The 11,672-nt window shown below is 36.2% G+C and overlaps 2 protein-coding genes across 2 annotated transcripts in view; both read left to right on the top strand.

Annotated features, from left to right (window-relative positions):
* LOC107290857 (calcitonin gene-related peptide type 1 receptor) overlaps nucleotides 1-6,547 on the top strand; it is a 36,510-nt gene extending 29,963 nt beyond the window's left edge. The window contains exons 10-12 of the mRNA XM_015819790.1: nucleotides 3,288-3,506; nucleotides 4,341-4,382; nucleotides 6,189-6,547. Of these exons, the coding sequence (XP_015675276.1) occupies nucleotides 3,288-3,506; nucleotides 4,341-4,382; nucleotides 6,189-6,413 (486 nt within the window). The 3' untranslated portion in view covers nucleotides 6,414-6,547. The remainder of the gene's footprint in view (nucleotides 1-3,287; nucleotides 3,507-4,340; nucleotides 4,383-6,188) is intronic.
* Nucleotides 6,548-9,016: 2,469 nt separating this feature from the next.
* Nucleotides 9,017-11,672, top strand: part of LOC107290859 (calcitonin gene-related peptide type 1 receptor) — a 6,128-nt gene continuing 3,472 nt past the window's right edge. The window contains exons 1-2 of the mRNA XM_015819792.1: nucleotides 9,017-9,331; nucleotides 10,166-10,207. Of these exons, the coding sequence (XP_015675278.1) occupies nucleotides 9,092-9,331; nucleotides 10,166-10,207 (282 nt within the window). The 5' untranslated portion in view covers nucleotides 9,017-9,091. The remainder of the gene's footprint in view (nucleotides 9,332-10,165; nucleotides 10,208-11,672) is intronic.

The raw sequence follows: 11,672 nt of genomic DNA, 5'->3' as shown, positions 1-11,672 counted from the left end.
TTCTATTTTCCTGGAGACTGTTCTTAAAATAGCTTCATGCTACAGCAGTGAGTCAAAAGGCTCACATTCTGATGAAATTCGTGTCTCTTAGGACTATTCCATATTTAGAGTGGACAGTGGGGAATTCTAGTTATAAAATGTCAAGAAAGATCATGCTTCTCAAAAATAGATCCTTTCATCATTTATATAGAAAATGAAATTTATACTGTACAGATGGTTCATTTGATGTAGGACCAAAAGGAGCTGAAGAACTGGCCATCATCACTCGTGCTCAGTAGCTGCCCCTGTATAAATTTCTGTTGACCGATAACTTTTATTTTCTTAGGGATGACATATACATCCAGTCCCTGTCAAAATGATATATATCAGGTAGTCCTTGACCTACGACCACCATTGAGCCCTTTCTTGCCACAGTTGTTAAGTGAATCACTGCAATTGCTAAGTGAGGAACATAGTTGTTAAATGAATCTGGCTTCCCCATTGACTTTGCCTGTCCAGGTCGCAAAAGAGGATCACATGACACTGGGCATTTGCAACCATCATAAATATGAACCAGTTGCTAAGTGTCCGAATTTTGATCACGTAACCACAGGGATGCTCCAATGGTCATGAGAAAAACGGTCATAACTCACTTTTTTCAGTGCTTTGAACGGTCATTAAAAGAGCTGTTGTAACTTGAGGACTGTGTGTGTGTATGTGTGTGTGTATTTTCCTCTGATTTTCTTTTTTAAATACAAAAAAAAATGAAAGAACAATATCTCTAGCAACATAATAACAAAAGCAAAAAGTCCAAATGTCAAGTTTGATGCCTTTACATAATACTAGTCCCTGTGCTTTAAATAATCAGGACAATTACTAACATCAATTTAATGCATAATTTAAAAACAGGAGTGACAGGAAAAATAGAGGAATTAGCACAATATATGAAAAGATCCAAAACAATTCCAAAATATTTGACCAGTTTGCCTGAAAATATTGAATCAGAATCAATCTTTATTATGGCCACAGACCAGCACAAAAATTAAACATTAAAATAAATACATTCTCTGAAAATTATTGGAAAGTAACCAAGCAAAGTAATAATAGGAGTAAGGGTCTGTAGTTCTTTTAAGTGTTTTCCTTATTATCATAGCAGCAGCACAAAATTTTGCTATTTCACGAGTGGTGGCTGGATTTGAATCCTGAAGGAGATGGTTCATGTAGAAATTATCAGATCTCCCTAGAAATCTCTCTAGTAGAGGGAGAATATATGTTTTTTTTAACACATTTTATTAGTTTTTTAATTTCTTAAGAAAAAGTACTCAGGACCCACCGTGGTGTTTGGGTGGTCAAACATTCAAAAGTAAAGACATATATAAACAACTCAACTCAATACATTTCACTAGAGTAACATAATACATTTAAAATATTCCATTTCTATTTTAAATTTCTATTACTGCTAAACCTGTTTTATAACTTTATCAGTTTAAATTACCATAGTTTAACTTTAAAACAACAAATTATCAATTCTAATTCTTAATCTCTCACATCCCTCATTTCATCACCAATCTCATTTGTTTCTTCTTCCACTACACAATAAGTATCCTAAAAACAATAAAGTGTTAATCAACCCTATACATATGTAATCCCACAATCAATCCATTTCTTTAGAGTAGTATTAAATAGTATTAAGCCTTAATTCGTTCAAATTCATTAAACAGAATTCAAGTTTTCTCCGATTACTTATCATGCCTTATCACGTCTTTGTTGTCATAGAAAAAGGTGATCTACTAATTTAAAACACTCCATTAATTATTAACACCATCCAAATCTAAACAGTCATCATTTTTTCAATTCCAATATATAATGATTTTCATCAAATTAAATCTATTATTCCCAAACATTACATGAATACACAAATCCAGTACATTCTTAACCTGTTTAAAATATCTATTATAATAATCACGCTCCTATATATATGTATATATATTTTCTTGCTTCTAACTCTAAATCTTAATCCTTAAAACAGTCCATAAAACCAGCGTTGCCTTTTATTCCATTACACAATTTTAAAGAGGGAGAATATATGTTGATCTGATATCCCTGTAGAAGAACTTGCAGCTCAATAGGACCTGTGAGACATCTTCAACTTCCCTATTGTGACATGTACACATTCGCTCAGCTATTGAGGTTTTATCATACCTGCCCTGCAGGAGTGCTAAGGGGAGGATATCAAGTCTGGCTCTAGAAAATAGTATTCTACTCTTAGGGAAGAGGCAGGACTTTCAGATACCTTGCTGGTTCCCACACACCCCATTTAATCCAATTTCTGCTGTGGAGAGATATCCTGTTAAGTTCTAGCTGGAACTCCATGTCTCTTATTCTATTGGTAACCACTTGCTTGGCTTGATCGTAGCCTCTGGATATTAAAAACAACGGGGAAAGTCCATAGAAGGCCAGCTTATGCTCTATCACCTGTTTCCAGGGAGAGGGAAAGTTGTCTATCGGGACTAAAAGGGGTCAAGACCTCTGGGAAGAATGAAAATATTGAGGGGTGAAGATTTGGAGCGTTATCTGTTCTGCAATTATTCTATGTATGATGTGGATAACTTTTAATTTGTTATGTCCTACTTCAGGATAACATTCTTTCGTGATAAGCCATATAAAATTGATTAATCGCGATAAGAATAATCTAATAAAGTAGCCTGGNTGAAAATATTGAGGGGTGAAGATTTGGAGCGTTATCTGTTCTGCAATTATTCTATGTATGATGTGGATAACTTTTAATTTGTTATGTCCTACTTCAGGATAACATTCTTTCGTGATAAGCCATATAAAATTGATTAATCGCGATAAGAATAATCTAATAAAGTAGCCTGGCAATATTGTCAGAAAGATTGTGAGCTTTTCTTTTTCCCTCTCCTTGGTTGATTTTGGTTTTTGACAGGATGGGTCTGGTCTATCCAGAGATGTTCCAGAGCCCTTTTCAGAATTTTCACTATTTACAAATTATTGTTATCTTGCAAAATATAATAAAAACAATGCAAACAGCCACTTATCCTCTTCTTCAATAAAAGGGTCTTTAAAGCATATAGTTAATGCCAAATATATTGTAACAGGCTATTTTGAACACTTGCATTCTTTTTTGGGGGTGTTCACAGTGAATTTGGGTGTCCTATTCCTGTCATTTCAACCACTCTCTCCCCATCACAACTCAAATACTTTTGGGGTTTCACTTTGGATGTGCAACACAAGATCCGTAAAAGAAAATCATAAACATTCACAGAATGCTCTTCTTTCCCTTGCAGGTGAATCTCTTTTTCCTGTTGAACATTGTCCGTGTTCTAATCACAAAGTTAAAAGTCACCCATCAGGCGGAATCCAATCTCTACATGAAGGCAGTCAGAGCCACCCTCATACTGGTGCCCCTACTCGGCATTGAATTTGTGCTGGTCCCATGGCAGCCACAAGGCCGTGTCGCTATAGAGATTTTCAGCTATGTGACACACATCCTGATGCACTACCAGGTATCAAGGATTCAGAAGTGTTGGAAATTTATAGTGCTTGGAATCTGAACAAAATGAGTAATTGAACTGATTTCTTATTCAAGCAGCAGTTGGGAGTCTTGAATATACAGTATATATATATTTAGCACAGTATTTTGCTCAGATTTCTCATGTTAAGAACTGAATGACATTGCAAGAATGAGAGGAGGGGAACAAGTCCTTCACGATTTCTGCCTTCAGGATCAGTTTTTCTAAAGATAGGAAAGGGAGTAAAAGTGTTTTTTGTAGCCAGCAATTTCCAATACACAACACTTTTACAATCATGCAGAAGAACGAGTTCCTTCCAAACTTTGTAATTACTGCTTTGGCAGACTTCCTTCTGAGATCTGTTTTCTTAGCCAATAGCTTTTGGCTATGGAATAGCCACACAAGGTCCAATGTAAAGTCAAGTGAAATCATAATTAGAAAGAGAAAAAACAATTTTCAGATTAGAGCAAATGACCTCGAAGCCGCAGTCAACAGAGAATTAGTGCATGGAAGGTATCAGAAGATATTTTAGAATCAACTTGTTTCAGTCCTATTTAAGTTGGTCTACCAAGAATGGATCAATGAAGATTGAATCAAATAATATTTATGACTTGTAAATACTGCTAACTTCCAGCTGCCTGTCACTCTTTCTCCAAAGTATTTTTGAGAGAAGGTTCCTCTGGAATGGCATGAGTTAAGAGTTCAGGGATCTGCTAAAAGCATAGCCATGGAATGACTTCAGAGAGAATATATCGTTTGAGTTATAATATCATTCATCAAATACAAACATATGTAAGGCAAGTAATAATTTCTTGTTTTATTCTGCAGGGTTTGCTGGTGGCAACAATTTTCTGTTTTTTTAATGGAGAGGTATAGTACTTCATTTATATATATATCTCTTTTCTATGAATGAGTTGGATTGCTGGTTTGAAACCTAGCTGTGCTAGATGTTCTAAATCTAACTAGAGCTTTTAGGGTGGTTCCAGATCAGGGTTAAATCACCCTGCGTCCTTCATATAATTTTAAGAAGATTGTCTTCCATTATCTATTAACCATCTCCCCCCCCCCACTGCTGCTTTGGTCATTTCACTTATAAAATGCTCAAAGAGAATGCACTATACCTTTCAATAAGTCACACTGAACTTTCTGTCTGGAATAATTTCTTATCTGTAGCTGAAAGGGGAAACATCTTTCTAAAATATAAGCACCAAATATAATAAATATATTTCTTGCAAGTAAAAACAAAACAAATAAATAAATTTAAGCCAGAATTATCCATGGAACCTACACATGGCTGATTTTGCAGTTATATTTGACTGCAAATATAACCCTTACAACGTGTTTACTAGTGTTCAAAATATAAATCTTTATGATTCATAACAGAGAATTGTTGTTCCCCAAATAATTATCATGAATGGGAAACACTGATCAGGAGCTGATAATTTTTAGCCACAAGATTCCCTTCAACATCTCCTAACCTTTCACAAAGCAGATCTGCAGTCTTTCTCTTCAGTTATCAACTGTTCTTAGAGGTAATGAATTCCATTCACATTTCATCAAGGCCTCTAGTAAATCAAACTTCCTGTTGCACAGGTGGCTTACCACATTGTATGAGCGGAAACTATTGCAAAACAGAACATCCTCCCAAAGAAATGGGTAAACAAATTGAGACCTTATGTGGCTTCATTTGTATTATCCAACATATTTTTAACCAAGGTGAACTCGACTCAGGAAACAGTTTTTCCACCATCTTGATGGAAATATAAATCAGGTTTGTCAACTGAAAAATCCTGCAGGATTAAGCCAACAAAAATTACACTGTCTCACATGCTGCTGAGCATCTAAAATTGATCAGTAGTGTTACAGAAAATTTATTATGTACATATGTAATTTCTCCATCCTTATGGTTACTCAGAGAGAGAGATACGTGAATTCCGAAACAGTCTTTCATCCAGAGATTCTTCCTTGCAGGCCAACAATTTCAAGGCTAATTATAACAATTATATTTGATCAAAAAGCTTCTTCTATAATACGTGTGTTAATCTTTTTGTGCTGCCCAAAGATTCTTTGCTGTTCTTGTAACAGGTTAATGCAGCTACTATTTTGGAAAATATTTTGTAACATTTTCCTTTTATTTGAAACGACAGTCATTGCATGCACATTTCTGTGTCTGTAAACACCTAAATCAAAGGCTCTTTTGGTTACTACAGAAAGAGCTGGGGATGAACTAAAATTCAGTTAATGTTATTTGGGGTACATTTGGTGCCATAAAGTTCTCAAGGAGAGTAACCCACCTTACAGAATTCAGTTCTCAGTGCTGTGGAAATAGAAATATCAATGAGTATTTAATAGTTATTAATGCTATTAAAGAAAGCTTACACCACAATTTGTATAGCGTTAAATTACTCAGATGACCAAATGAACCCTCTAGAAATGCAACATGTATATGTTTTTCTCCTTATACCTTATACCTTGACTTATCTCTTCTTTCCTTTATATACCTTAATTGCTCAGTGCTGTGTTCTTTCTATCTCACTGGAAAAAAGCTCAGTAGACTTGAGTCTTGACCAACAATATGCAATTGTTAATCCAGAGCAGAAGAGGAAGAAAACAAGCCCCCATTTTCCCCCCTTTAACTTCTATCAGTTATTTTATTTTATTTTTTTTCTAAAATAGGTCCAGTCTGTCCTACGGAGGCACTGGAATCAGTACAGGATCCAGTTTGAACACAGTTTTGCCCACTCCGATGGTCTCCGGTCAGCTTCTTATACAGTTTCTTCCTCCTTCACTGATGGCCAAAGCTTCAGTTTTAACCATGACTGCACCAGTGAACATTTAAATGGCAAAAGCTTTAGCGAGATGGAAGATGTTGCTTTTAAACCCGAAAAGCTGTATGGGTGATCACAGAAGATTGTCAGTTCTCACCAATATATTATTTCAAAACGATGACTCCCTGAGCAGCAGTGACTTTTGGGGAAAATGGTTGTTCTTGAAAAAAATGCAATGAGTTCAATGTGTTTATTGTGTCCACATGCATTAGCATATCTTCGCATGTGAATGCTTGTATACAGGAGCTGGTGACACCCAACCATTGGAATGTTAAGCTTCAACCTCTGGATTTAAAACATTCAGAAAGATGCTGGTTGAGATTTTAATGGGATCAATCATGCCCTAATTAGATCTGTACTTGTATATATGTTTTCAGCATATGAATATATCTGGAGATAGATAAACTTTGCNTTCTATTTTCCTGGAGACTGTTCTTAAAATAGCTTCATGCTACAGCAGTGAGTCAAAAGGCTCACATTCTGATGAAATTCGTGTCTCTTAGGACTATTCCATATTTAGAGTGGACAGTGGGGAATTCTAGTTATAAAATGTCAAGAAAGATCATGCTTCTCAAAAATAGATCCTTTCATCATTTATATAGAAAATGAAACGTATACTGTACAGATGGTTCATTTGATGTAGGACCAAAAGGAGCTGAAGAACTGGCCATCATCACTCGTGCTCAGTAGCTGCCCCTGTATAAATTTCTGTTGACCGATAACTTTATTTTCTTAGGGATGAAATATACATCCAGTCCCTGTCAAAATGATATATATCAGGTAGTCCTTGACCTACGACCACCATTGAGCCCAAAATTTCTGTTCCTAAGTGGGACATTTGTTAAGTGAATTTTGCCTCATTTTGCAACCTTTCTTGCCACAGTTGTTAAGTGAATCACTGCAATTGCTAAGTGAGGAACATAGTTGTTAAATGAATCTGGCTTCCCCATTGACTTTGCCTGTCCAGGTCGCAAAAGAGGATCACATGACACTGGGCATTTGCAACCATCATAAATATGAACCAGTTGCTAAGTGTCCGAATTTTGATCACGTAACCATAGGGATGCTCCAATGGTCATGAGAAAAACGGTCATAACTCACTTTTTTCAGTGCTTTGAACGGTCACTAAAAGAGCTGTTGTAACTTGAGGACTATGTATGTGTGTGTGTGTGTATTTTCCTCTGATTTTCTTTTTTAAATACAGAAAAAATGAAAGAACAATAACTCTAGCAACATAATAACAAAAGCAAAAAGTCCAAATGTCAAGTTTGATACATTTACATAATACTAGTCCCTGTGCTTTAAATAATCAGGACAATTACTAATATCAGTTTAATGCATAATTTAAAAACAGGAGTGACAGGAAAAATAGAGGAATTAGCACAATATATGAAAAGATCCAAAACAATTCCAAAATATTTGACCAGTTTGCCTGAAAATATTGAATTAAAATCAATCTTTATTACGGCCACAGACCAGCACAAAAATTAAACATTAAAATAAATACATTCTCTGAAAATTCTTGGAAAGTAACTAAGCAAAGTAATAATACGAGTAAGGGTCTGTAGTTCTTTAGGTGTTTTTCCTTATTATCATTGCAGCAGCACAAATTTTTGCTATTTCACAAGTGGTGACTGGATTTGAATCCTGAAGGAGATGGTTCATGTAGAAATTGTCAGATCTCCCTAGAAATCTCTCTAGTAGAGGGAGAATATATGTTGATCTGATGTCCCTGTAGAAGAACTTGCAGCTCAATAGGTTCTGTGAGACATCTTCAACTTCCCTATTGCCACATGTACACATTCGCTCAGCTATTGGGGTTTTATCATACCTGGCCTGCAGGAGTGCTAAGGGGAGGATATCAAGTCTGGCTCTAGAAAATAGTATTCTACTCTTAGGGAAGAGGCAGGACTTTCAGATACCTTGCTGGTTCCCACACATCCCATTTAATCCGATTTCTGCTGTGGAGAGATATCCTGTTAAGTTCTAGCTGGAACTCCATGTCTCTTATTCTACTGGTAACCACTTGCTTGACTTGATTGTAGCCTCGGGATATTAAAAACAACGGGGAAAGTCCATAGAAGGCCAGCTTATGTTCTATCACCTGTTTCCAGGTGAAAGTTGTCTATCAGGACTAAAAGGGGTCAAGACCTCTGGGAAGAATGAAAATATTGAGGGGTGAAGATTTGGAGTGTTATCTGTTCTGCAATTATTCTATGTATGATATGGATAACTTTTAATTTGTTATGTCCTACTTCAGGGTAACATTCTTTCGTGATAAGCTATATGAAATTGATTAATCGTGATAAGAATAATCTAATAAAGTAGCCTGGCAATATTGTCAGAAAGATTGTGAGCTTTTCTTTTTCCCTCTCCTTGGTTGATTTTGGTTTTTGACAGGATGGTCTGGTCTATCCAGAGATGTTCCAGAGCTCTTTTCTGAATGTTCACTATTTACAAATTATTGTTATCTTGCAAAATATAATAAAAACAATGCAAACAGCCACTTATCCTCTTCTTCAATAAAAGGGTCTTTAAAGCATACAGTATGGTTAATGCCAAATGTATTGTAACAAGCTATTTTGAACACTTGCATTCTTTTTTTTGGGGGGGGGGTGTTCACAATGAATTTGGGTGTCCTATTCCTGTCATTTCAACCACTCTCTCCCCATCACAACTCAAGTACTTTTGGGGTTTCACTTTGGATGTGCAGCACAAGATCCGTAAAAGAAAATCAGAAACATTCACAGAATGCTCTTCTTTCCCTTGCAGGTGAATCTCTTTTTCCTGTTGAACATTGTCCGCGTTCTAATCACAAAGTTAAAAGTCACCCATCAGGCGGAATCCAATCTCTACATGAAGGCAGTCAGAGCCACCCTCATACTGGTGCCCCTACTCGGCATTGAATTTGTGCTGGTCCCATGGCAGCCACAAGGCCGTGTCGCTATAGAGATTTTCAGCTATGTGACACACATCCTGATGCACTACCAGGTATCAAGGGTTCAGAAGTGTTGGAAATTTATAGTGCTTGGAATCTGAACAAAATGAGTAATTGAACTGATTTCTTATTCAAGCAGCAGTTGGGAGTCTTGAATATACAGTATATATATATTTAGCACAGTATTTTGCTCAGATTTCTCATGTTAAGAACTGAATGACATTGCAAGAATGAGAGGAGGGGAACAAGTCCTTCACAATTTCTGCCTTCAGGATCAGTTTTTCTAAAGATAGGAAAGGGAGTAAAAGTGTTTTTTGTAGCCAGCAATTTCCAATACACAGCACTTTTACAATCATGCACAAGAACAAGTTCCTTCCAAACTTCGTAATTACTGCTTTGGCAGACCTCCTTCTGAGATCTGTTTTCTTAGCCAATAGCTTTTGGCTATGAAATAGCCACACAAGGTCCAATGTAAAGTCAAGTGAAATCATAATTAGAAAGAGAAAAAACAATTTTCAGATTAGAGCAAATGACCTCGAAGCCGCAGTCAACAGAGAATTAGTGCATGGAAGGTATCAGAAGATATTTTAGAATCAACTTGTTTCAGTCCTATTTAAGTTGGTCTACCAAGGAGGGATCAATGAAGATTGAATCAAATAATATTTATGACTTGTAAACACTGCTAACTTCCAGCTGCCTGTCACTCTTTCTCCAAAGTATTTTTGAGAGAAGGTTCCTCTGGAATGGTATGAGTTAAGAGTTCAGGGATCTGCTAAAAGCGTAGCCATGGAATGACTTCAGAGGGAATATATCGTTTGAGTTATAATATCATTCATCAAATACAAACATATGTAAGGCAAGTAATAATTTCTTGTTTTATTCTGCAGGGTTTGCTGGTGGCAACAATTTTCTGTTTTTTTAATGGAGAGGTACAGTACTTCATTTATATATATATATATATATCTTTTCTATGAATGAGTTGGATTGCTGGTTTGAAACCTAGCTGTGCTAGATGTTCTAAATCTAACTAGAGCTTTTAGGATGGTTCCAGATCAGGGTTAAATCACCCTGCGTCCTTCATGTAATTTTAAGAAGATTGTCCTCCATTATCTATTAACCATCTTTTCCCCCCCACTGCTGCTTTGGTCATTTTCACTTATAAAATGCTCAAAGAGAATGCACTATAGCTTTCAATAAGTCACACTGAACTTTCTGTCTGGAATAATTTCTTATCTGTAGCTGAAAGGGGAAACGTCTTTCTAAAATATAAGCACCAAATATAATAAATACATTTCTTGCAAGTAAAAACAAAACAAATAAATAAATTTAAGCCAGAATTATCCATGGAACCTACACATGGCTGATTTTGCAGTTATATTTGACTGCAAATATAACCCTTACAACATGTTTACTAGTGTTCAAAATATAAATCTTTATGATTCATAACAGAGAATTGTTGTTCCCCAAATAATTATCATGAATGGGAAACACTGATCAGGAGCTGATAATTTTTAGCCACAAGATTCCCTTCAACATCTCCTAACCTTTCACAAAGCAGATTTGCAGTCTTTCTCTTCAGCTATCAACTGTTCTTAGAGGTGATGAATTCCATTCACATTTCATCAAGGCCTCTAGTAAATCAAACTTCCTGTTGCACAGGTGGCTTACCACATTGTATGAGCGGAAACTATTGCAAAACAGAACATCCTCCCAAAGAAATGGGTAAACAAATTGAGACCTTATGTGGCTTCATTTGTATTATCCAACATATTTTTAACCAAGGTGAACTCGACTCAGGAAACAGTTTTTCCACCATCTTGATGGAAATATAAATCAGGTTTGTCAACTGAAAAATCCTGCAGGATTAAGCCAACAAAAATTACACTGTCTCACATGCTGCTGAGCATCTAAAATTGATCAGTAGTGTTACAGAAAATTTATTATGTACATACGTAATTTCTCCATCCTTATGGTTACTTAGAGAGATACGTGAATTCCGAAACAGTCTTTCATCCAGAGATTCTTCCTTGCAGGCCAACAATTTCAAGGATAATTATAACAATTATATTTGATCAAAAAGCTTCTTCTATAATACGTGTGTTAATCTTTTTGTGCTGCCTGAAGATTCTTTGCTGTTCTTGTAACAGGTTAATGCAGCTACTATTTTGGAAAATATTTTGTAACATTTTCCTTTTATATGGCGGGAGCAGAGGACCATATCGGGTTTTGGGAGCACGCACACGCTGCTTACAAGCTTGTGGGTGCTCCGATCCTCAGAGCTCTACTCGACTTCCAGGGACCTTAGATCCTCAGGCCCGGGACCATCGGCTGATGTTGTGCAATGCCAGGTCCGTGGTGAATAAGGCCCCCCTCATCCAAGAACTCATTCACGAG

Source organism: Protobothrops mucrosquamatus, unplaced genomic scaffold, assembly GCF_001527695.2.
Source record: "Protobothrops mucrosquamatus isolate PMUCROS unplaced genomic scaffold, P.Mucros_1.0 scaffold986, whole genome shotgun sequence".
Lineage (NCBI taxonomy): Eukaryota > Metazoa > Chordata > Lepidosauria > Squamata > Viperidae > Protobothrops > Protobothrops mucrosquamatus.
The sequence above is the reverse complement of the archived record's forward strand: the minus strand, read 5'-3'. Positions and strand labels throughout refer to the sequence as shown.